Source organism: Rhinolophus sinicus, chromosome 5 (assembly GCF_057876585.1).
Source record: "Rhinolophus sinicus isolate RSI-liver-muscle chromosome 5, RSI-T2T, whole genome shotgun sequence".
NCBI classification, from domain to species: Eukaryota; Metazoa; Chordata; class Mammalia; order Chiroptera; family Rhinolophidae; genus Rhinolophus; species Rhinolophus sinicus.
This window is the reverse complement of record NC_142505.1, coordinates 43806393-43833030: the sequence shown is the minus strand read 5'-3', so window position 1 is coordinate 43833030 and position 26638 is coordinate 43806393. Positions and strand designations below refer to the sequence as shown.

Here is a 26638-nt window from a genome sequence, read left to right as displayed (position 1 = left end):
GCTGAGATTTTCTCCTCCTCACTCCTGAAATGTGAAGACTCAAATAAAATTCAGAAGTGTAATAAGGTGTGTGCACTGCTGAATATACCATGTTTCCCCGAAAATAATACCTAGGCGGACAATCAGCTCTAATGCATCCGGCTAGGTCTTATTTTCAGGGAAACACGGTAGTAAGAGGATTATTTCATAATTCTTATGATTTGGTTAGGCTGTTCCATTATCATGTTAGCATATTTAATAATGTTGACATGTTAATTTTAATATATGTCCAGATGGATCTCATTGTTTTATATTTGTACCCATTGTTTGTCATTTTATATGAGGGTTCTTCTACCCCGCCTCCCCCGTCTCCATGGTTTTTTATTCCTGTCCTGTTCCGATCTTTGGCCTGTGTTGAAAAATTCTATTTCCTTCCACCAACCTCTGTGCATGCCACAACACATACAATTTGTACTCTCACAGCTTGGTGAAGGAGGGTGGTCTGCAGCTAATAATCATCTGTTTGGGCATTCTTGGTATCCAGGGAAGATTTTATTTATGAGGAAGAACCTGGAAGGACCTGTAGGCAATTAGACTGCCTCTGCATTTTTGTTGCCTTTTCCTTTATTAACGTAGGCTGTTGAGAGTTGACTTGTTTTATAAGAAACCAGACAGAAGGGGAAGAGCCACAGTTACATACGGCCATTTAAAAAACAAATGTTTATGATAATATTTGGGGCAGAGTCTTAGGGCACTTTAAAAGAAAAAACTTTATTTCAGTTCTAGACAAAAGAGTTTAACCTCTTAATGTAGAACAAAGAGAAGGACTGTTGGGCAGTATGATTGATTGCATGCCCAATGCAGCGCCGGATTATTGTACGAATGCATACATTTTTATGTTCTCAATTTCTATGGTGCAAACTACGATATCCATGTGAATTAAATGTCTGTATGCGTACAACCTGAAAAATATTAGGAGAATGACCTTTTAAAAAAAAAAAACAGGTCTGAGGAAAATGTAGCAACCCAAATTTGAAGTCCTCTTTTAATGATTTTTGTTCTTGTTAGATAAATTTAATTTATGGCAATTAGAACTTTAATGTCATAGCTTAGTAATAGAACAAAATAATGGTAGATTGACATGGTTTCAATGTACATTTAAGATGAGGCTACATATTTAGGCTACTTTTATTGAAGTTTACTCTATTTAAAAACCTATGATGTGGCATAAAATAGTCACAGATTAAATAGGTAGTCACAGATTAAATATTCACAAATTAACTTATTAGCGGCATGTTATATACGCGATAATCAGATTTTTAAAATCAGATACTTACTAGAATCCAAGAAATGAAAATTATGCTAATATCACATATGGAGAGCCTAAGTAGACATTCCACTTAGACCAAGTAGGTAATAATGCCAGCCCCAAGGTTTGCTGTTTGGAGCCCATGTTAGTTGACCTGACCCAGATGTTTTTACCTCACTCTTCCTTACTTAACCTCTAGGCTGTTAATATTTGAAGTGTTGCTAGGAATACGGTATCTGTTCATAAGCTGAGTAGGACTCTGATTGGACCATGTGTGGAGGCCCAGGGGAAGACATGTATTTTTAGAAAAGCAGGGTTCTGGGTAAGTGTAACTTTCCTCTCATGGTTTGTCATGAAAAGGAATTGCTGGAATTTTGCAGAGTACACTGAGAGCAACAAGAAGAGAAGTAGACATATCCCGCTTTATGAAGTAATTATGTGCCAGGCAAGTGAGATGAAAAGTACTTTTTTTGTATAGAATGCCTTAGTTTTTCTGAAAACTAATAATAGGAATGTTTTTCTATGGAAAATAGTTACCCAAAGGATTGAGTTGAGTATCTTTTGTGAAAATGATTTAAAAATTTAGTCTTATAGTTAGAGTGACCATATGTCTTGGTTTCCCTGGGACAGTCCTGGTTTATGCCTACTGCATAATTACTAATAGCACCCCTTTCACTCTCAAAATGTCCCAGTTTGGACCATAAATTATATGCTCACTCTAATTTTACAGGATCATGGAACTTTCTGTCACCATACAGCAACCCATTTTTCTTTTACAGAGCTCTTCTGATTCTCCTCTCTGCTAGGATTTGTCTGTTGGCCTCTGAATCCCCATTTCCACATGAGCAGTTTTTTAGAATGCCTTTTTCTTTTAATTGGTGGTGAGAGAGGAGATAGAGATTTAATTAATTTTTTGTTATAAAAAAGCCCAAATACAATAAAATAGAGGGAATAGAAAAATGGACTCCTTTTGGATTTTATTTAAACCATTCCATTTGATCAAGATAAGGTTCATACATTTAATGCACTTGGTTTACGAATTTGATTCTTTCTGATTTATAGGTTCTCTCTCCCTCTTTTTCACATAATATAGTTAAAGGAATTTATCATCGTTTAAAGTTCCTACTCTTTAGACTTTGGAGGTTGCATCTACATGGTGTGATTTAATGTATTCTATTAGATGATCCCCTGCCCATATTTCATGTAAATTAGTAATTACCTCTATTGCAAGTATGCCTTATAAGAGTACTGTGTACTTCCATTAAGAGTTACATAATATCCACCTACCTGTCTATGTGATGTTAAGCAGCTGTTGTTATTTATTGCCTAGATCAGCCATTCTTAAGCTTGACACTCTTAAAAATTGAAGGTTCCAAAGAGTTTTTGTTTGTATGGGTTGCATGGAGATTTACCAGATTAAAAATAAAAACAAAATTTTTAAATTAACTAATTTTAAAATAACAATAAATGTGATTTTCATGAAAAATAACTAATTTTTAAGTGACATTGTTTTACATTTTTGCAAATTTCTTTAGTGTCTGTCTTAATAGAAGACAACTGCTTTCTCATAACTGTTTCTACATTTAATTTGTATGATAAGTTGTTTGGTTGAAGATTATGAAAAAAAATCTGTCCTAACACAGATATGTAGTTGAAAAGGAAAAGACCTTACATACTCCTGAAAGTCTCGGAAACATTCAGGAGTTCTCAAACCATACTTTGAGAGCAACAGGCCTAGATCCATTATTTCCTTTATGGTTGTGATGATATTTTATCACTACTTCATTATTTTCTGTAAAACTCCTTCTCATTTAGTACTATTTGGTTACCCTAAGATACAATTTGAATACAAAAGGCAAGACATGTACCTGTTTTTTGCCCCTTACCAGTTTTCAGAATAATGGGTTGGTAATCTAGCAACCTCCAAAGGTGATCAGTGAAGTGTTATTGTTGTGTACTTGTAGTTTTAAATACATTTGATGTGTTTCAGTCTCTTGCAGTTATTATTTTTGACATTCAAATTGTCCCACATTTGACTCTTAGTTTCTAAGTCCTTTTTATTCATTCTCAGTCGCTTCCCTGCTTGCCTTTTTTTTTTTTTCCTTCCATATGACAAGATGTTCCAGGATTGTATTTTACATTTCCTGTCCCAAACCTAGAATTACTTTTGCAAAACATGGTTTCTTTTAGTGGAAATAGTACTTAACGACCATAGTCTGGGTTCTAGGAGTGTTCATTGCTCTTGAGTTGGTTCCTGTTTCTAGATCTTTCGAAGGGACAGAACTAAAAAGGGATTTCTTTCCCTTTTTTTTAAATATCAGTTGTTAGTGTTTGATAAATTTTATTTCGAGTTCAATACTGTATATTTATGTAAACCTAATCTTTTCCCCATACTCAAAATTCCAATTTCTGCTGACTCCAACTGTAATTAATTACTCTTTGCTTTATCCCACAACACACACACACAACAGTTTTAGAATCTCAGAGCAACATGCTTACTGGAAAGTGAGTGAGTTTGTTTGTTTGTTTTTGTCCTTAGGATATGTCCCTCCAAAAAATATACAGTCAAATCATTAGGTTGATGCAAAAGTAATTGCAGTTTTTGCAATTTTTAACCTTTTAAATAGCAATTACTTTTGCACCAATCTAATACAATGTTTTAAAATAACTTGGGGGGTGGCTGGTTAGCTGGGTTAGAGCAAGGTGCTGGTAGCACCAAGATTGACGGTTCAGCCACTGTGAGCTGTACCCTTCTTTAAAATTTAAAAATAAAAAATAACTTGGAATCGTTCTTCTGTAGAGTTATGCCACCAACTTGATACGCGGTGAATTTTTTTCATTTCACTTTCAGATTTTTCAGGGGTTTTCGTTTCATAATTATGTAAAATATAGCTACTAAGTGAAATTTACAAATATGCATATAGTCAGAGAAATCTAGCTTCTAGTCTTTTCCACCCTGTTCTCTCCTTGTCCCTGTATGCAAGACTTGACAGATTCATTGTGATTATTTAAAGGGATATTTTGTTGTGGTACTTTTGTAACACAGAAACATTTAAGTTAATTTGCTAAAATTCATCTGCTTCAAGGTTTTTCACTCATCTGCTTCAAGGTTTTTCAATGACTGGTATTTTTAGGCCATGGAAGAGGAACATGGACTTTTCTATTTTTCTGGAACCACAATTTCTTTACTTAATATAAACACTTATGGTAAGAAACTTTCTTTAGTAAAAATTACCTCTCCTGAAATGCTAGATCATTTTCCATTCGTCTCCAATGATTTCAGATATTTAAACCCGGCTACCACTGTGGACACTGGTGCTGCTTGTAATAGAAAGCTCATCAGTTAACATTTTCTTGAATGGTTCACCTTTAGACCTGAAATTTAAATATTAGAAAGAATGTCATCTACTTTTTAACTGTCGTTTAAAATTCAAACTGTTTGATTTTTGTAAGTTTTAAATGAAATCTTTGTAAAATTTATTAGTTTCAGGTGTACTCAACAACATAATGATTAGACATTTACACCCCTCACGAACTGATAACCCACCAAGTCCCTCTGACACCGTACGTAGCTATTACAGTACCATTCACTATATTCCCTATGCTGTACTTTACATCCTGTGACTATGTATATGTATGTATATACATACGTATATATTTAATAGTTGACATTCAGTATTTTATATTAGTTTCCGGTGTATAGCTCAGTGGTTAGGCATTTATATATAATTGGTGAATTGGTTCTCCCCCCCCCCCATAAGTCCAGTACCTATCTGACACCCTTTGTAGTCTTTACAGCATTATTGATTATATTCCCTGTATTGTATGTCACATCCCTGTGACTATTTTGTGACTACCAATTTGTACTTCCTAATTCCTTCACCTTTCCCACCCATCCCCCAGCCCCCCTCCGATCTGGCAACCATCTCTGTATCTATGAGACTTTCTGTGTCGTTTGCTCATTTATTCTGTTCTTTAGATGCCACGTATAAGTGAGATCATATAGTATTTGTCTTTCTCGGTCTGACTTATTTCACTTAGCATAATACCCTCTAGGTCCATCCATGTTGTTGCAAATAAGGTTTCATTTTTTGTGTGGCAGAGTAATACTCCATTGTGTAAATGTACCACAATTTCTTTATCCAATTGTCTATTGATGGGCATTTGGGTTGTTTCCATATCTTGGCTGTTGTGAATAACGCTGCAGTAAATGGGTGCATATATTTTTTCAAATTAGTGTTTTGCGTTTCTTTGGATAAATACCCAGGAAAGGAATCGCTGAGTCATAAGGTAGTTAAAATTTTAATGGAGGGGTGGGAATCCTTAAATTCTAATCTCTTGGCAAACTTCTATTACATAATACATACAGAATTATCTGTAGTCATTGTGTTGTACAGTGGATCCTAGACCTCATTTATCTTTATAACTGAAAGTTGGTACCTTTTCATTAACTTCTCATTTTTTGTACACCCCAGCCTTTGGCAACCACCATTCTACTCTGTTTCTGTAAGGTCAATTTTTTATTTATTGTTGATTCTACATATAAGTGATACCATGCAGTATTTGTCTTTCTCTGGCTTACTTTTGTTTAGCATAATGCCCTCTGGGCTCATCCATGTTGTCACAAATGACATCGTTTTGTAGCTGAATATTCCGATGTAGGTAGGTAGGTAGATATCACATTTTCTTAATCCATTCATCCTTTGACAGACACGTTGTTCCCGTACCTTGGGTATTGTGAATAGTGTTTCAATGAACATGAGAGTACAGATAATCTCTTTGAGATAGTGATTTTGTTTTCTTTGTAGGTATGTATTACCCAAAGTGGGATTGCTGGATCATATGGTAGTTTTATTTTTAATTTCTTGAGAAACCTTCATACTGTTTTCTGTAGTGACTGTACCAGTTTACATTCCCATCAACAGTGTACAGAGGTTCCCTTTTCTCCACATCCTCACTGGCATTTGTTATCTTCTGTCTTTTTAATAATAGCCATCCTAACAGGTGTGAAGTGACACCTTATGGTGGTTTTCACTTGCATTTCCCTGATGATTGGTGATGTTGAGCAGCTTTTCAAGGACTTATTGGTCCTTTTTATGTCTTTGGGGAAATACTCGGATCCTTCGCCCATTTTTTAAATTTGTTTTGTTTTTTGCTATTGAGTTGTATGAGTTCCTTATACATTTTTTTTGTTAACCCCTTAGTGTATATGTGGTTTGCAAAATTTTTTTCCCATTCCATGCATTGCCTTAGTGGTTTGTTGATGGTTTTTCCTTTGCTGTGCAGAAGCTTTTAGTTTGATGTAGTCCTACTGGACTATTTCTGCTTTTGTTGCCCTTGCTTTTGGTGTCAAATCCAAAAAAAAATCATTAATAAGATCATTGTCAAAGATCTTACCCCCTATTGTTTTCTTGTAAGAGTTGTACAGTTTCAAGTCTTATATTCAAGTCCATTTTGAGTTGATTTTTGTATATGGTATAAGCTAGTGGTCCAGTTTCATTCTTTTGCATGTGAATGTTTAGTTTTCCCAGCAGCGTTTATTGAGGAGACTGTTGTTTCCCTATTGTATATTCTTGGCCCTGTTGTCAAAAATTAATTGGCCATATATGCATGGATTTATTTCTGGGCCCTCTAGTCTGTTCCATTGATCTATGTATCTGTTGCTATACCAATATGTCATCTACTTTGATAACTACGAGGTGTGACCAAAAGATACGGTGAATGTTTAAATTAAACAAATCATTACAGTAAAAGACACATTGCCATTAATCCTCCTCAAAATAGCCACCCTCGCATCAAACACACTTATCCCATTGTTTTTGCCACTTTCTGAAGCAGTTTTGGAAGTTCTCTTTTGTGTCTTTACTTCATCCTTCATCATGACAACACTCCGTGTCACGCATCGCTTCTGGTATGGCAATTTCTGTCAAATAAAAACGTTACGGTGTGTCCTCATCCACTTTATTCACCAGATCTGGCACCATGTGACTTCTGGCTTTTCCCCAAAGTCAAGGTGACCATGAAAGGTAAATGTTTTGAATCGATTCAGGACGTCAAAGCAGCCACGACGGTGCAACTAAAGACACTCAAGAAAGAGGACTTCCAGAGCTGCTTCAGAAAGTGGCGAGAACAATGGGATAAGTGTGTTTGAAGCGAGGGAGAGTATTTTGAGGGGGATTAATGGCAATGCGACTTTTAATGTCATTATTTTTCATTTAAACACCATATATTTTTATCATACTTCTTATAGCTTTGTAATATAGTTTCAAATCAGAAAGTGTTATGCTCCAGCTTTGTTCTTTCTCAAGATTGCTTTAACTATTCAGGGTCTTATGATTCCATGAAAGGAATGTTAGGATTTTTTTCTATTTGTGAAAAATGCCATTGGAATTTTGATAGGGATCACATTGAATTTATAGATCCCTTTGGGTAGTATGAACATTTTAGCAATAGTAATTTTTCCAGTCCACAAGCATGGAATATCTTTCCATTCATTTCTGTCTTCAGTTTCTTTTACCAATGCTTTAGATAATTTTGAGTGTGCAGATTTTTCACTTCCTCGGTTAAACATATTCCTACCATGTTGCCTCAAAAATTAGACCTAGCCGGACCATCAGCTCTTAATGCGTCTTTTGGAGCAAAAATTAATATATGACCCACATATTATATTATATTATATTATACCCAATCATATATTAAAATAAGACCGGGTCTTATATTAATTTTTGCTCCAAAAGACGCATTAGAGCTGAATGGTCCGGCTAGGTCTTTTAATCTTTAGCCCTCTTTAGGTCTTTTAATCTTTTTGATGTTATTGTAAATGGGATGTTTTCTTACTTTCCTTCCTATCATTTGTATAAAATGCAACTGGTTTTTGTATATTGATTTTATATCTTGCAACTTGACTATTCTAACTTTTTGGTGGAATCTTTAAGGTTTTCTAGATGTAGTGCCATGTCATCTGCAAACAGATGGTTTTACTTCTTTCTGATATGGATGCCTTTTATTTTTCTTGCTTAATTGCTCTGGTTAGGACTTCCAGTACTATTTTGAATAAAAATGGCAAGCGTAGGCATCTTTGTCTTCTTACTGATCTTAAAACAAAAGTTTTCGACTTTTCACCATTGAGTATGATGTTAACTGTGGGTTTGTCATACATGGCCTTTATTATGTTGAGGTACTTCTGTATTTAATTTATTGAGAGTTTGTATCATGAAAAAGATGTTCAATTTGTCAAATGTTTTTTCTGTTCGAGATGCTCATATGATTTTTATTTTATTTTTTTATAGTATTTTTATTTTATTTTATTGGGAAATATTACAGAACAGTGTGTTTCTCCAGGGCTCAGCTCAGCTCCAAGTCCAGTTGCCGTTTTTTGTTTTTTGTTTTAATCTTTAGTTGCAGGGGGTGCAGCCCACCATCCCTTGCAGGAATTGAACCAGCAACCTTGTTGAGAGCTCACGCTCTAACCAACTGAGCCATCCAGCCACCCGCTATTCTTCATTTTGTTAATGTGGTATAGCGCATTTATGATTTGGGTAGTTGAACTATTTTTGCATCCCAGGAAAAAAATCCCTTGATCATGATATGTTATCCTTTTAATGTACTGTTGAATTCAGTTTGCTAATATTTTGTTGAGAACTTTTGTATCTGTGTTCACCAGGAATATTGGCCTGTTTTTTTTTTCATTTGTTTGTTTTTATTGTTGTTGTTGTTGTAGTAGCAGTAGTAGTAGTAGTCTTGTGTGGCTTTAATATCAGGGTACTGCTAGCCTCATAAAATGAGTCTGGAAGTGTTCCCTCCTCTTCAGTGTTTTGGAAGTTATGTTTGTTTATAATATTTTGAGATTAAAGTGAGATTGAGGAATGCTCAAATGAGTTCAGATTGAATGACAAATCCTTATGATTCCGGAATCTTTTCATTATACCATGTTCCCTATCTTTCTATTTTAGAGATAGGGAGTTCTAGGAAAGAACAAAATGATGTGCTAATGTTATCTTTCCCCATCCCCCCAAAACAACAGAGTGACTAAAATTCATACATGGTTCTGTTGTTCAAAAGAATCTATCTTTTAGAAATACATGCTGAAATGTATATAGATGAAATGATATGTTGCTAGTGTTTGTGTTAGAATGGAGGCGAGGTAATAGATGAAACTAGATTGAATATGAATTGGTAATTATTCAAACAACAATAAGTAAATGACTTTTTGTAAATTTTTACTTTTATACTTATTTGAAATTTTTCACAATAAAAAGTTTTAAAGTTTAAAAGTATCTATAGATGTGGCTGTTGTGGATCTTGTTAAAGCAGGCTAGTAAACAGTCTCCCCATTGGTGCTACTTGCCCTCTGAGCCCAATTCCTCATGACTATTAGATGATATTTCCAATCAACAGAAAAATAGAATGACTGTGTAGGTATATAATAACTTTTTACTAAAATTAAATTTTCATATTTTAAAGAAGTCTTTGTAGATTCTAGAAAGCATTCCTGATGAAGATTGAGGAATCAAAAGGGTAAATTAACGATATGTTCAGGATACAATAGATTTCATTTTCTGAGATGGTTGAAATTCTGAAAAGGTATCTAATAAATATCAGATCAATGCCAAACAATCAAGATTTCTCAAAGAAAATTAATAGGATATTTGACGAAGGGTGAAGGTTTTTCTGTGACTATTAGCAAACGTCAGTACCGTGTTTCCCCAAAAATAAGACCTAGTCGGTCATTCAGCTCTAATGCGTCTTCTGAAGCAAAAATTCCTATCAGACCCGGTCTTATAGTAAAATAAGACCGGGTCTGATAGGAATTTTTGCTTCAGAAGACGCATTAGAGCTGATTGTCTGGCTAGATCTTATTTTCAGGGAAACACGATATTAGTGGATTCGACAAATTACTAACAGAACTCAAACTGTAAATTCCTCTCCTCCATTTCACACTATTGCCTTGGAAACAGGAAAGTGATTCCTGTTCGCCTTCTTTATGTGCTCTATTTATTTCTTTAATATAGTATGGGAACCCTGCATACCAAAAGCTGGGTGCTTGCAATGTGCCAAATATCTTGCTAGGTTCTCTTAAGAATGTTATCTCAATTCTCAAAATAGTGATTTGCAAATGAACAAAATGCATCAGAGTAATCACACAATTAGTAATAGGGTGAGTCAAGTCCTTATGATTCCAGAATCTTCTATGCCATGTTACGTAGCTTAAAAGAGCCTTCCACCTCCACCAATATAATCTATCCTTTCCTCTCCTCCTAACTTTGGGTACTGCGACCCGTCCTGTAGTTTTGACCTTTTTTTCTTTAGGATTCTTTTCCTGGAATTGGATGAGGCTCCTGGATCTGAATAGAGAAAGAAAAAATAGGTAGATTTTTATTGAGCATTGTCCCCTACTGGAGTAATTATAAATTCTGGCTTCCTTGGTATTAAAAAAAAAAAAAATAGTTAATGGTCCTCTTGCAATCACCCATACCTCACCAGTTAGTCCATTACGGGCTTCCTTCATCCCAGACTGTCTGCAGTTTGGGAAAGGGTATAGAGCAGAGACCCATGAATTCCTAGAAGTTCTACAAGTTTTGTCTGAGTTTTTCTGAGGAAAAGGTTCATGGTCCTTACCAGGTTCTCATAGAAATCTGTGATCACTCTTCAAAAAAGTTACGTACTACAGGTACCCTAGGATTTGGTTCCTAAGAGAGCAAGATACTAGACTCAGTTGATTCTTCTTAGGCTGAAAAGGTGTCTCCCATTGACCTATTGGGCCAAGTTGCAAACCACAAAACCCACTGTGAACATACTTACTTGTTTGCTTATAAAGAAATGATATGTGATTTTAGTTTTTATTTTTGAAAATGCAAATAATGTTGCTACTAAAGATTGAAGTCTGCTCAGTTTTACTCAGTATTAACTTGGCATAGATGCGCTTTCAACTGTGCTTGGTAAACTCAATGTTTTCCAAAAGAAAATACTTTTTTAAAAGGAAGGGGTTAATAACAGGTCTTCCTAAAGGAATTTGTATTTTGATAGAATAAGGAATGGTGATAAGTGGTCCCAAACATTGCTCTTTAAAACTTTTTGCTTTGTAAATTAGTGTTTATGTATTGTAATTGGCTGATAGCCAAATAAACATTTCTTATAGATCCCTCAAAGAAGAGATTAGGCAAATATTGTTTCCCTTGAGTTCACCAAAGCAGAATTGGTAGGAATTCTTACAAGTATGAGTGTTCAAAGTTTGAAATCTGCTAGGTAAACAGCAACAAGCTGGTTACACCCATACCAAGGATCAATTTTTGAATATTGATACTAGGGCAGATGGAAAGCCTGGTGGGTTTTCTTCTGCTTTCTTATACAGATTGTGGAAGAGTTGGAATTTAAAAAGCGAAACACAACATTGAATCTTAGTGGATTCTTAAGAAATCCTAAATTCGTTGAAGACCCATGGGTCATGTAATTTTTTAGAATTCAGGGATGAGTGTGAAGATATCATTGCTTAAATAGGGGCTTCATGGTGGTTTGGCCCAATAGGTGGTTTGGCCCAATAGGTCAAAGGTGATACCTTCTTAGGAAGGAATCTGTTTTGTTTCTCTTTTTTTGTCATCTTTAATAAGTATCATCTGGTAAATTTACCAGGGTATAAATTGGGTAGTCTTGTAATGGCTAAATAGGTAATGGTTCTTAAGGGCATAAGAGGAAAGGATCTTGTACAGAATTATCGTCAGTTGTTTGTAATTATTATTCTAGGACACTGGTACTTTGTGGGCCAGAAGCCCCAATTGCAAAGGATCTAAATATATGCATATATGTTTTCTTTCTTTTTTTTTAAACTGTATTTTCCTAGTCAACAGATACAATTTTTTGTACTTTTTGAGGCCAGTAGTCCAAGATCAAGATATCAGCAGGATGGCCGGCCAGGTGGCTCAGGCGGCTAGAGCTGCGTGCTCCTAACGCCAAAGGCTACCGGTTCGATTCCCACATGGGCCAGTGGGCTCTCAACCACAAGGTTGCTGGTTCAACTCCTCGAGTCCCGCAAGGATTGCGCGCGCCCCCCCCCCCCCCCCCCCCGCAACTAAGATTGAACACGGTACCTTGAGCTAAGCTGCTGCTGAGCTCCCGGATGGCTCAGTTGGTTGGAGCGCGTCCTCTCATCCACAAGGTTGCCGGTTCGACTCCTGCAAGGGATGGTGGGTTGCACCCCCTGCAGCTAACAACGGCAACTGGACCTTGAGCTGAGCTGCGCCCTCCACAGCTAAGATTGAAAGGACAATTTGAGTTGGAAAAAGTCCTGGAAGTACACACTGTTCCCCAATAAAGTCCTGTTCCCCTCCCCCCCAAAAAAAAGATACCAGCAGGATTGGTTTCTCCCAAAACCTCTCTCCTTGGCTTGCAAGTGGCTGCCCTCTTGCTGCCTCTTCATATGGTCATCTTTCTCTGCACACACATCCCTACTGTCTCTTTGTATGTCCAAGTTCCCCCTTCTTATAAGGACACTAGTCGTGTTGGATTAGGGCCCACCCTAATGGTCTTGTTAAAAAAAAAATTTTGTTTATTGCAGTTTGTTAAGGTAGGTATAATTGACATACTAGTTTCATGTGTACAACATAATGATTTGGTATTTCTGTACATTGCAGAATGATCATGATAGTCTAGTTAAAATCCATCATTTTACATAGTTACCAAAAAAAATTTTTCTTGCGATGAGAATTTTTAAGATCTACTCTCTTAGCAACTTTCAAATATGCAAAACAGTATTAACTATTGTCACCATGCTGTACATTTCATCCTCAGGACTTATTTATACCTGGAAGTTTCTACCTTTTGACCCCCTCCACCCATTTCTTCCATCACTACCACCACCGCCCCAAAAAATTTTTGCTCTCTTAAAAGACTATCCTTTTCCCCAAAAAGATTGGGAACCACTACTCTATAATGTTATTAGAGGTGGTCTACAAGAAATTTCATAATCTGAGGTGTAGGGTTCAAAAAAGCACCCTAATTTTTATATTGATTGCCAAGTACTTGGTTACTAAGTACCAGAAAAGGAAATACAGTATTCAGAAACAGTAATATTCAGTATTTAAAAATGTTTTACTTAGGTAAAAATAAATTTGTAAATAGAAGATGTCTTAAAATGGGAAAATAGCAGGCAAATCCTAAGATTCTTTGTGTTACTCTATTTGGTGCTAGAATTCTGAGCTTTGCTTATGGTCAAACTCTGATATGACAGGAAAACCAACAGCTAATTAAAGGAGACAATAAAATAACTGGGCAATTTTAGTGTAGTATATGGTTGTGATTATATTTTGCATAAGAATTTGGAGCAGCTTACTATTCCAGTTGTATTCATTAACTAAAAAGGACTATTTTGTCAGTGTCCTGGGGCTAATTCATTTAAGTATTAATTAATTAATGAGAATTTTGGCCTAAATATGGCTGAAATGTTTACTGAAACTGGACCAAAGATGAGCATCTGTGTCAAGGTTTTTAAATTTTAATATTAAGCTTGCCAGAGAAAAACTTTACAGTATTTTGATGTTTTGCATGATGGTAACTCTTGAAGTTTCTGGGTCTCAACAAGTTTCTGTGGACCAACTAGTTGGCCATAGATGTTCATCCTCAGGCTTCTAGGGAAATAATGTACTCACCGCTCCAAAGATTTCATTTTACTCAGTAACCTACTATACGAGTAAATACAGGCTAATTTTATGCTGAGGCAAAACAATGTATATCAGTGTGTTGTGGGGTTTTACTGGTTGATTGTTATCTTCTATCACTGTTATTTTTTAAATTGCAAATTATTCTAAGTTCAATTTTACTGTTATCAGTATATCTTCTGAGGAGTAGTTGGTAATAGAATGTGTAGTGGTGTGTATTTGCATTGACAGTGATTTGTGCCTGTCAGTAATATTTTCTACTAACTGAACCTTAAGATATGTGTGCTTTGTGGTTCATATAGGAATTATCCATATGCACCTCAGTTGTTTTTGTTCTGTGACATTCACCATTATTACTGAGTTGTTTTTTTTAACTGAAAAATTTACCTCAGTGGTGTAGGTGATCCTTTTTACCCTAAGGTTGTCATTACTCTAAGACTCCCCTAGTATTCAAAGAAACTGCTCACTAAAAATAAGGAGACCAACTGGCCACTATCTCAGATGAGCCATTTGTTCTATAATGTAATCTGTTGTTATCTTTAATACATAGGTTTATGGAATATTATGCTTTACCATCTTTGGGGTATTTCTTCTGTGTTTTATCCATTTTTATTTACTGACATAGAGTATACATAGTAATGCTATGTCACAGCTGAGTTATGGGTATACGTGCAGTTAGCTCTGCTATAAGGAGAAATTTGCATTAAGAACAAAAGAAATTTTATCAACAAATTCATGTTAAAAAAATAATTACAATGATTTTTCCTTAAGAAAAATAATGGGCATTTTTAATAGTCATAATTATAATTTTAACACATAAACATTACTCAGCATTAAGCTCTTCATCCATCTTAATTTTTGCAGAATGATGGCCTTTCTTTCCTTATCACCACCTATCATTATCAGGAGACCTCTCTCACCCATTTTTATAATAAAAAAGGGACAACTCTACTAAGCAGATGTGATGTATATAACTAATGTTTCTAGAATTTGTTGTAACATAATGCTGTGGAAGAGAGGTTACAAGATAAAATAAGATTGGCCTTGAGTTGATTGTTGATGAAAGCTGGGTAGGTGCTATGAGTTAATAATGGGGTTTTCTCTGCTTTTGTGTTTGTTTGACATTTTTCATAATAGTTTTTTAAAGATGTAAAAAATAGCGTATCATACAGGATAAGTCACTATTTGTTCATACTTGAACAAAATTTTAAAGGAGAAGAAACAGTTTAGTAGCTAATTAACAAAGAAGGTCTTGTTCCCTTTAGGCAGAGGAGTTTGAATTAACCCAATAGGCATGTAGGGAGCCATTGTAGATTCCTAATAGAGTGATAAAGATCAAAGTTCTGCTCCGGGAGGCTTAACTGTCATGGAAGAATGAAGAATAGATTGGAGGGTTGAGAGCCCAGAGTTAGTGAGACCTTGGAATCATAAGGTGTGTAGAGTAGTGTTGGTGAATGGATGGATATAGTCTGCGAAACATTTCAAAGGAAAAAGGATAGTTAGCTCTGCATCCAAACTCTGGTTAGGCGCTAGTGCCAGCGCAGCGAAAAGGAGAGGGTTTGGACCTTGTGGTTGTCTGGTGTCATGATGGAGTACCCAAATGAATTTGTAGCTACAGTACAAATTTAGTCAATATTTTGGCTCTTTTAGTAAATAAATATTGACAGGACTCTTATAGTTTCTTCTCTTTCTAAGGATAATTAAAAAATGAAGGCATCATGTTTTATACTACTGAGGTAGAACTGCTAGAACAGAGTTTGAGAACCTGTTTGAAACTGAAAGAGCTCAGATCTTCTAGATTACTTGCATTTTCAGTCAGAATCCTGCAGATGCCAGCTAGATTACAGATGGCTAGCATAATTTGTTTTTTCATTACTGGGAAAAGAAATTTAGAGCCTGGTGCATTTATTAAAAGAATTAAAAGTTATCTCATGGGACAACTGTAAGAAAATACTTTGGTTTTGGAATACTGCTTTCTCTAGATTTTATTTTGAAGGTCCCAACCCAAATTTAGTGAAAAAGCAACGGAGATCTATTTAATTATCAGCATTTTAGAGAACAAAAGCATATCTAATCAGTAGTCTTAAAATTGTATCGCAGAATTGTTGAGAATTTACAGTTAACTTTCATTTTAGGGTTTTCTTTTAGAATGTAGAGAGTTTTCTAAGGAAAAGACTATGAGGAAAGAACTGAAATTATTTTAAACCTTATGAGAAAATGTAGCCTTTCCACTGTTTGTGGGAGTATAAAATGGTTTTTACTTTCTGGAAGGTGGTTCAGTATCGTTTAAGTATGTTCATGCCGTTCTAGCAGTTTTGCTTCTAGGAACTGTATCCTAAGGAAATGTTTGTGCACATGTATAGACAAAGGCATATGTACATACTGTCCAGGGCAGCATTGCATATGTTATGGAAAATTGGCAACGATCTAAACATCCACCAGCAGAGGATTGATTTAAATTATAGTAGATCCATAGCGTATAATAGTGTGCCATCATTTAAGAGGAAGAAGTAAATTTGTACATCTCCTTTGCATACGGAAAGATGTCTAAAACTTAATTGCTAAATGAACAAAGCAGATTACAGAACAGTAGGGTTATTTTTTCTTTGGGATACCTTTAGGAAGTAGAATTGTAAGAATTTCACTTTTTTATACTTTTGTAATGTTTGCATAATTTTTACAAGCATTTATCATTTTTACAATAAGAACAAAGACACAGCTGTTGATCAGGGATGGGGGTTCCTATTTGCGTATCAGAATTATTAAGCTTTAAATTCCTTCACTGCTATATATTTAGCCATCTAGTCTGCCAAATAATCAGAACATGTGAAGTCAGGTTCTGTTTATCTGTGTTTTGAGGATTCTTGCTGCCCAGTGACCTTCATTCTTAATAGAATTTTCCATGAGACCAGTCAGTAAGTTTTGTCTGAACAGTTCAAGAGATTTATAAAAGAATCTGTTTTCATAAGAGACTCCTCTGTGTGTCACTGGTAAACTATGGAGTGGTTTGGGTTTTCTTTCTTTGGGGGGAGGGTGTTGTTTTCTCTTCAGAATGACTCATTAATTATAGAGGCATACTTTAGGATATTTTTTTCCTTCATGGTTGTGAAAATGCAATACTTGGCACATAGGCAAACCTAAAGAGTTTGCAAATTGCCTACCCTCTCTTACTTTGGATAATAGAAACATCTTAAAATAGCACTTAACATAGTAGCTTTTATACAGAGTAGTTACTCTGTGTTTGTTGAATGAATGAACGAACGAATAAATGAAAACTGGAAAATCTAGATAATATAAATCCCAAAAGAGCCAGGAATTTTAATCTGGATTGGTGCTATGTTTATCTAACACAGCACCAATAATTGGTCTTAATTTAAAAAAATCTTTTTTGTTTTAATTCAGATGTTGCTATCTAAAGCAAGTGGCAAATTGCTTTAATAAATAGAAGCTATACATTAAAATCAAAATTTTCTTCTGAACTCCACCATTGTGTGTGAGTTTACAATTAATATATTTGTAGCCCTGTTTCTTCGTCTTCAAAATAATGAATTAGACTTTATTCTTAAAACTAAATTTTTTTATCAACTGGAGAAATATTGCCTGAGCTACAGAAAGTATAACATATATCAGTGCCTCATAACTGTGCATAACCCACTTCATGTGGAGTAAGTAAACCTGGTTCCCTTTTCAGGGTTTGAAAATGAAAAAGGCCTGGACAGAGGAGGCAAACATAGAGGTATGAGAGCTTCTTTTTCTATGTGGTGTAGTACATGTTTCTAAAGCATGTATTGAAGTCTTCAAACACAGTAGGACAGAACCTTCAGAATGTCTTGAGAGTATAGCTCTATGACAAGGTAAATCAAAGTTCTCTGAAGGTGTCATCTTTATTTGATACTTAGAAGCCTAAAATTTTTCTGATTTTTGTTAAGGATAGAGTCTGTGCATCTTTGATTAGTTTAGCAGTAAGTATGTATTTATCATTGTTAAATGAGTTATAAATAAAATTTTTTCTTCAATGGCAACTTAAAATAATTTAAGATTGTGGTAAGGTGTATTTAGTTTCATTGTGTATGACACATGACACGTACTCATGCAACTACCACTTCACTTCCCCTCCAAGTACAACTGAGTATGTCTTGGCCTCTATAGTGTAGCCATTAATGAAATATTTCATAGGGAAAGAAATTCTTACTATGGACTAAGATAAGATTTTTTTAAACTGGGTTTTAATTACGTTCTATTCTAGTAAACTTATTTGAGCTTGTATAGTCATCGGTTTTTGTGCCAAGCCCAGTAACCCCTAGAGGGAGTATAAATTTAGACAACGTTGAGAAAGGATCAACAAGTATTGCAAGAGAAGAGGAGGGAGAAAAGGAAAACTATCTTGGTTCTAAACTACTGTATCATGACACTTCTTTAGCCTCTTGTAATTGTTTACCACCACCCCATCCCCCAGTGTTTCTCTCTTTTCTGTCTCTTCAACCTTGAACTTCTTTTAGATCCTTTGCCTACATTAACTTGCTTCAGATGGTAAGACTGAGTTAGAACTTACACTGTCCCAGTTCTATGAACTTCTCGCTGGGTCTCTGAGCACTTTTTAAGTGTTCATCTCTTATTTTCCAATAATTCTTATTTATTTCTTCTAGTGCTTATCACTTCTCTCTCCTATACTTTTTATCCCCTGCTTTCCCACATATCGTCATCTTACATTATTTACTGTAGCAAGATTGAAATACACACTGTTGGAGAAGAGTGAAAATAATCTTTAGCCACATTCAGCTTATTAGTAGCAGCTCCTCTTTCTTCACATATATTTAACGGTTCCAAAGTGCCATTTAAACTCATATTTGCTACAACCACTAGTCCATATGCACCTGAGTCAGCAGGACAGGTACAGGTACTGTTCTTTCCATTGTACAGATGAAAAAACTGAGACTTTGAGACATTGCATTAATTGCCCAGGCTAATGCCAGGAGTCATAGAAATTCAGAGCAGGAAAAAACCTAATGGAGACTTTGAGGAATTTAAGGTTCATCTATACAAAGTGGTTTTTCAGAGATCACCAAACTAACTAAGTTGTAGGCTAGAACTCAAATGTCCTACCTCCTAATAGAGTACTTTTTTCTTTTCCAAAGGTAAAAAGCGACATGTTACAGTATAACAGCAGTGTTTTTCCTCAATATTTCAATTTGGGTTGGAGATGGAAGTAAGCATATAATGCATCAGCTGCCATGTTCTCTAACAAGTTGGTTGTGTGGATAAAGTTCAGGCATATATTTATTGCATTTTTTCTGGCATGAAAAAATTAAGGTGAGGGTAACAATAATGCAAAAAACCTTCTAATAATCTTACTCCATCTCCCCTTTTTACTATTTTGTAGTTATTCAAAAGAAGGAAATTGAAGTATAGAAGTATTTAAGAAGTTTAACTTACATGTATAACAATTTTAAATAATCAGTAGGTTCAGAAATTGAATCTTAATGACTATTTTAACCCTAATTTTAAATTTTCCGGAAATGTTTTCTCTCATCTCCTTAACTGAGTTATATGTATTCATTTATTGACCCTTTAAAGATCTTTCATTGCTTCATTCTGTGTATCTATTAATTTTCATTATTTAATAATTTAAATAAAAGGATAGTAGATTGGGCTGAATATATTGACTTGAGGATATATTTTAGATGCTTGTGTTTTTAGTGAATCCCAATTTAAGGCTTACTGCTTAAGGGAAGAAATTTGGTATTTGTGGCTGCTGACTAGGTGGAATTTAGAGAACTTTTTGTTGTATGCAGGGTCTTTTATTTAGTGAGAAAAAGAAACTCCTACTAATTTGATAACAATACTGTGTGAACAACCTGATACCAAAGCTCTGAAAAAGAAACCAGGTCTAGAAGATGAGGAATCTAAGGTGGATTTTTAAATTGAGGATATTTTTAACTAGATTTTAAATTGTACATTGTGGCCAATAGGATGAAAGTAATTTTTAACCTTCTTATAAAACCTGAAGTAATATTGTTGCCCTTGAGAAAAATGGGCATTGCAAAATGTGATGATAGTACTCAACCTACCTTTTAATGTCAGCCTAAGCAAGAAGAAATTTTCTTTTTCTCTTAAGACATACCTATTTTTAATATAGTTTCACATCATTTTAAAAATATCTGTAAAATATACCTTTCTGGCCTTGAATTAGTGTGCATAGTTGTCCTTTGAAATCTCATAATTGAGCCACTACTTTGAGAGAAAGAAAAATAAGTGTAAAATTTCGATGTAAATACCTTGCTGTTAATGTGCTCGGAGAGAGAATTCTATTCATAAAAGAGAAAATGCTCTCAGTGTTCTAGTTAAAGTTTAATGATGGATGGTAGGTGTTGTAAAGCCAAAGAAATTAAAAGCAAAGGGACATTTTGGGGAAATGGCTTGTTCGTATATATCTAAATATATATTTACTTACATGTTTTGTCAGAGACCAAAGTTAAGGATGGGATTTGGTTTTCTGGTGATTTGTGGAGAGTTGATCGGTTTGCTCTTTGGCTGAGTTGCTGTCTGCCTAGGCTGTTAACAATTGTTTCTCTGGCAGCAGATCTTGTTCATCAGGATTGCATCATTTCTGGGAGAATGGCCAAGGTCCACAGCCTCAGTACAAAGACTGTCTGAAGCATATGAGGCCTGTTCTCTTTCTGAAGCGGCACTCCTCTTCCTGCCAGTCCTCTTCACAGGATTACTGAAGCAGACTTGTTCTGGATTTCTTTCACTGGATTGGCTGTTTATGAGACTCTTGTCTCCCAGCTGCTTCCGGCTCACCTGGCTGATGCAATTTCTTTTTCTGAAATCTCTGTTGGAATTGTTTTTAAAACACTTTTTGTCTGTCTTCTGAGAGAGACCAGACAAATCACAAAGGTCTTGTGCTTTCAGCAAGTCATATAGAAAAGAGACTGTCAGAATGACAAATACAGAGACTATTGACCATTTCTGAACCTAATTAAAAAGACAAGTAATTATAAATTTTCTGACATGTTCTATTTAATACCCTTTTCCCAAGAAACTATGTAAATGGTAACTTCTCAAAAGAGTACTCAGTAGTGGGAGACAGGCTGGTTCTGCCTCTGAATCCAAGAACGTACCAGTTAGTGTTCCTGTGGATTCTGATGGATTCTTTTGAATATAGTTAAATTGAAATTCTGATGCATTCATTTTTGCCCCCATACTACTCATTTTTCTTTTTCCTCTGTTGTTTCATATATTCTTTCTTATTTGTTGTCCTTGATTTATTTCGTTTTTTTCTTTCTTTACTGCTGTAATCTTCATACCTTTTATTTTTATAATTCCTAGTACTGTGTTTCCCCGAAAACAAGACCTAGCCAGACAATCAGCTCTAATGCGTCTTTTGGAGCAAAAATTAATGTAAGACATATATTATAGTAAAATAAGACCGGGTCTTACATAAATTTTTGCTCCAAAAGACGCATTAGAGCTGATTGTCCGGCTAGGTCTTATTTTCGGGGAAACACTATACTCTCTTAGAATTGTGTCTAAAACAGGTTATTTTCGGTGCTGCCAGTTAGCTCAGTTGGTTAGAGTGCGTTGTTACTAACATCAAGGTTGCTGGTTTGATCCCTGCAGGAGCCACTTTGAGCTGCACCCTCCTAAAAAAAAGTTTATTTTCCAATTTTTAATAAATTGGAAATCCATAAAAATATCAACATAAAGTACATTTCCTCTCTACTTCTTGGTAAGTGAAATACCAGAAGCAGCTCCTTTCACACATATGATGTATTAACATTTCAGGTGTTAATTAAATTTCACTTTTTTCCCCTAAAAGTCCTGGGTCATCACCTATTTTCCTTTCCTTTTTGGAGGGTAGCAAGTTAATTAAGGCCTTATTTTTCCACGTTTCTGTTATGGAGTTGACCACAAATAGAAATGACTTCCTTTTGTCACTCTACAGTAGGACAAGAGGCTATAGGTGGAATGGAGTGTCGGGTAAGAAAGGAGTAATGTAGACTTATATGTTAATAGGTGACGTGTAGGTAAGTCCTTGTCTGACTAGAGAATAAATTTGACGTTTGATTAAAGAAAAGCCTCTGGATTTGGGAAGGGGTCAGTGGAGAAGAGAAGCACCCCTAAGAGAGAGAAAAAGACGAAATCCCTTTGGAAATTGGAGAGAATTCTAATTTGAATGAAAGAGGATTATCCAGTGACAAAGTATTTACCACTTCTTAAGTCAAATAAAGATAATTTTCCTCTCCACCCTTTATTTAGGTCTGGCTTTACAGGTAAATGGAATGCAAAGGTTAAAGGGCAAAAATATAGTACTAGATGGAACATAGGATGTTAAACAAGACAGTATATAGAGATGAAACAAAATTAGCATTAAAAAAATTATTTCTGTAGAATTCTGTGTGTGTCCACCAATGTTACTTCTTTCTGTACTAATTTGTGTCTCAACTTTTTCTAGGTCTTCAGAGCTACTGACATAATTTTTGGGACTTCGTATTCAGAGGTCTATAAAAAGGTGACTGAACCAAATAAATTCTTTTAATTTGTTTTAATTCTTTTAAATTGTTTTTGTATTTTGATGAATGTTAAAATCATGTTGAGATAATGATCAAAATTCAGCAAATATTTCTCAAACACCCTCTTTGTGCTAGGCACTGTTCTGGACGTTGGAACTACGGCAGAAGATAAAACAAAAATAATCTGTCCTCATAGAGTTTGTATTCTGTTAGGAAGAGACAGACAAATTAACAAGTAAAAGATATCTTGAAATTGTTCCACCTAGAGACAGAGTTAATTCTTATCAATCTCTCTAGGACATATCTCCAAACTATAGCAGATTAATAACTGCTACAACTACTAAGCTTAGTAAACTATAGTAGGAATCTATCGTCTTGGCTTATAAAACTAGAGTAATTTTAAGAAAATACTGCGTATAGATGATCTGTTAAAAGTTCTTTAGTTAACATTTTAATAGCTGCATTTTGCACAGCGTTATTTAGGGAAGGAACTATTCTCAGGGTTATATAAGATATTTGGTTTTGTTATCATTTAAGAAGCTCCAATATTGTGAAAATATTATTTAGAACAAGTTGGTGAAGCTTATTATAATGATTGCTTTCGTCAGAGGAGTGGAAGGGTAAAACTAGATAAAAGGAAAATGGAGAAATTTATAGTTGGCTACTTAATGTGTCTCAAAGTTGTTTTTCAACTATCCAAATTAGCAAGGGTGGAATTTCATTAAGGAATATATTCATTTATTCATTTATTAAGGAGATATCTGAAGTAATTTTTTCGTCTTTTCCTTTTAGTATATCTTTTAAAAATTACTCAGAAAAATAACAACTGTCAGCTTAGGTTTATAAATTGACTTCTATCTGGAAGCCTACATTTTTTTATGGTCATATAATAGTATAGCAGTGACAAAGGATTTTTAATGGTGCTAAGTAACTTTTTTTTGGTCCTTTACTGAAAATATTTAGTACATGATTCAGATTCCTGTATTAATCAGGGAAGGTATAATCATTATCACACTGTCTGATTATCAAGCCAAGCAGTTTTAGGGCTTTTTTTATTTTTCATTTTTAATTCAAATTATACAATGATACTAAAAGTAGAGAAAGAGTTGTAACCAACAATCCCCAGTATTTAATTTTATGCCTTTTGGGCTTATTTGATAAGTGTTCTACTGTCATTTGTAGATTTTGCTTCAGTTTCCCAGAGACGTTGAGGATATACTGCTTAAATCTCTATTTGGACATACTGTTAGGGTCAAAGAAAACATTGTATGTAAGATGGGTGCAAAGGCAGAAAGTTACATTAATCACTTCTCTTTCATGACCTGGGAGGAAGCAATGGATAGGAAGATTTGCCCTTTTCATTTTGGTCCCAAGTCTAGCAATACGTCACCTTTAGTTGAATAGGAACAGTTGTATTGCCTCACCCATATTTGGAGAGATCCTTTGGTGAGATCAAGCTTTTTCAAAGTATAGGTCCCCGGGAAGACGGCTCAGTGTATAGCTATACTAGCATTCTAAAATGATGGCACAAAGAAATAATATTATCTTTATGCATTCTTAAAAATCTTGGCCTGATTCACTGTTCATAATTGATTTTCTTATCCACATTAATTTGCTTTGTGTATCAAAATAAGATTCAAACATCTCAGATCGTCTACCATTTAAAATTTGCATTAATTCCCTAGATTGACTCAATTAATATCTTATACTTTTCATTCCATTTAGTATTTTCAGTATAATTTCTTGACTTTTCTAGTGTCTTATTTCTTATGAATCAGTATATGGATCATGACTCTTTATAGTCTTTTTTTTGCAGAGTCTTTATTAAGCTGAGTCTTTAACATTCACATTCACTTTCTTCCCTCCCACATGAAATGCTTATTTCATCTTTTCAATGGTTTTTTTTAACAATATACAACAACTAATGTAAAACTATACAAAGTATATGGTTTTCCCTTTGCACTAGCTCTCCAAATCTCTTAATCTACTTTTGCTTTTGTACACTTCAGTGGTTGCTGAGTCTTTCTGTTCCCAAATTCCAGTCTGTAGATAGCCACCAATTCAAGATATCCTCACTACTTTTCCATAGAAAGTTGTCTAATCTTTATCATGAAACCATGTTCTTAGTGGTTTATGTTTTTATTCATACGTAGCAGTGGATATTACCTCACAAATGTAGTTGAGATAATCATCTCCCAAAATTATAAAGTAAAAATGGTTTTTATAAAGGAACAGTGTTCTGTGATAAAAGAAGGCAATAAGAAACAGCTGTATCCAATCAAAAAGAAACAAATCGATCTCATATTTAATTTGGAAGAAATAGCATTATTGGCTCTGGTAAACTGCATTTATTTGTGGCGGGGGGAGTTTAAATGAAAGATCTTGAATTGTTAAAGAAATTAAATTGTGATATTTTATTAAGCATCCTATATCTTAAAAATTGTTAGTTTTTAGGTCCTAGGCTGCCAGGAAATTTTGTTTGATGAATGGTTGTAGAATAGGGGAAATGTACTTATTAGTGAACTGCGCAGACTGTTACTGTCCCTTTATCAGAAAAGAAAAAAAGTGAAATAAAAATGAAGAGTAAGCGTAACTTTTGCTACCTTACTTTGTGGAACATTAATACAGTACATAGTAAACATGGGATAATGTGTAGATCCCTTGTTGTACTTGTTTTATATTTACCCTTTTAAAAGCTTTATTCAAAAAATGAAAAACCATTTAGTAGTATTTAGGATGAATTTAAAGAACTATCTGGTTACTAGATATTTTCCTTTTCTGTGCTAGGATTCCTCATGTCCATAACATGTTGGTTGAGGCTCTGCAGCTCACCCCCACTCTCAGAGTGGCCAGTCTCCATTAATTGGACCCCGTGATTTCCACTCTCTGCTGTGTTGGACGTCATGAGCATTGCAATCCCTCTGGGAGTCACCACACCAGATACATCCTACTCAGATATGGCTGCTGGATCAGAGTAAGTGATACTTCCTAGATCGTAGGTGAATTACCAGTTTGTGTGGAGACAACTTTCTTATGGGCATCTCATAATAAAAATACAATATTTTCTAAACCCAAACCTAGCCCACTGTAAATGACATTAGACCTTTCCCTTTCTCCCTTAGAAGCTGGAGGGAAAAAGAGAGGAAAAGAATTTGGGGGTGGGGGCAGGATTTCTGAGTAAATCATTAATAGAATTAAATTTGCAAAGTAGTGATTGCATTTTTGTTTGTTTTAATGGGTGGGGAAGATTGAAATAAAATAGGTGTCACTACCTGCTTCAGTAGAGTTACTGATTTTTCTGATGGATGGAGATAACGAGGAGTTCTCTCCAACTGATTTTCCTTGAAGGCCTCTTCCTATGTATTTCTCATTGTTCTAGAGTAAAGGGGCTGTAACTGAATATGGGCAGGTTACTTAGATGTTCTGACATTTTGGGGTAGAAAATGTGGAAAGCAGTGTCACCTGTTTTTTATAATATTCATTGCCTAGAAAGAGGACCTTCAAAATCAGTGGCACCAAACTTTTTTTTCAGCTAAGAGCAGCTTTAGGAATTCAGAGTTTGTCGAAAAGCCCAATCCCTAAAATAGACTCTCAATTCTTGAAGAATTTAAGTGCCAAATGGCAATGAAGGTAGGCCTTCATTATAAAACTTTATATATTATTCACAGTTTTAAAAAATTTAGCCTTTTGTATCCCTTCTCTTTTAAGTTGTCCGAGATTCCCCCTGCTCACAGATTCCCCCTCTTGTCCTTTTACCTCCCTTGTACCCAATCTTCCTTGCTTACAGAAAGGAAGTGGAAGCCCCCTACCTTTCAAGACGAAGTGGCACTACACCAGGATGTGAAAGTCCAGCGAAAGAGACCCAAGGGGCCTAGGGGGCAGCACACCCCCAGAAGCCAAGTCTATTCCAGGCAGTACCAGGGATTAGGGTCTGGGCTGGAAAAATCCTGGTGTTTTGAATATGTTCAGGTCCAGTTCAGACTCTTGATCCCACAGCCACTTCTTGAGTGAGGTGGGTGTTGCTCTAATTCCCCTGTTTCTCTTGCCATTTTCACAGTCCCCGGGGATTCTTCCCCCTTCGGCAAAGCAAAGCAACTGTACCAGAACTCTGGGTTCGACTGCGTCCCTGATTAATAGTGGTTTTCTTCCTTAAAACGGAGAATATTATGATAGTAAAGAGCATGTAT

General features: G+C 35.2%; 1 protein-coding gene across 17 annotated transcripts in view; it reads left to right on the top strand.

Moving 5' to 3' along the window:
• The window catches only part of SETD5 (SET domain containing 5), a 74334-nt gene that overhangs the window by 8020 nt on the left and 39676 nt on the right, over nucleotides 1-26638 (top strand). For 11 of the 17 annotated variants that reach the window (XM_019748270.3, XM_074313038.2, XM_088798438.1 and 8 more), the window contains exons 2-3: nucleotides 22394-22450; nucleotides 25239-25425. In XM_019748270.3, the coding sequence (XP_019603829.1) occupies nucleotides 25355-25425 (71 nt within the window). In that variant the 5' untranslated portion in view covers nucleotides 22394-22450; nucleotides 25239-25354. Of the gene's footprint in view, nucleotides 1-22393; nucleotides 22451-25238; nucleotides 25426-26238; nucleotides 26464-26638 lie in introns of all 17 variants that reach the window. The other 6 variants (XM_088798440.1, XM_019748272.3, XM_019748268.3 and 3 more) reach the window with 1 other exon arrangement.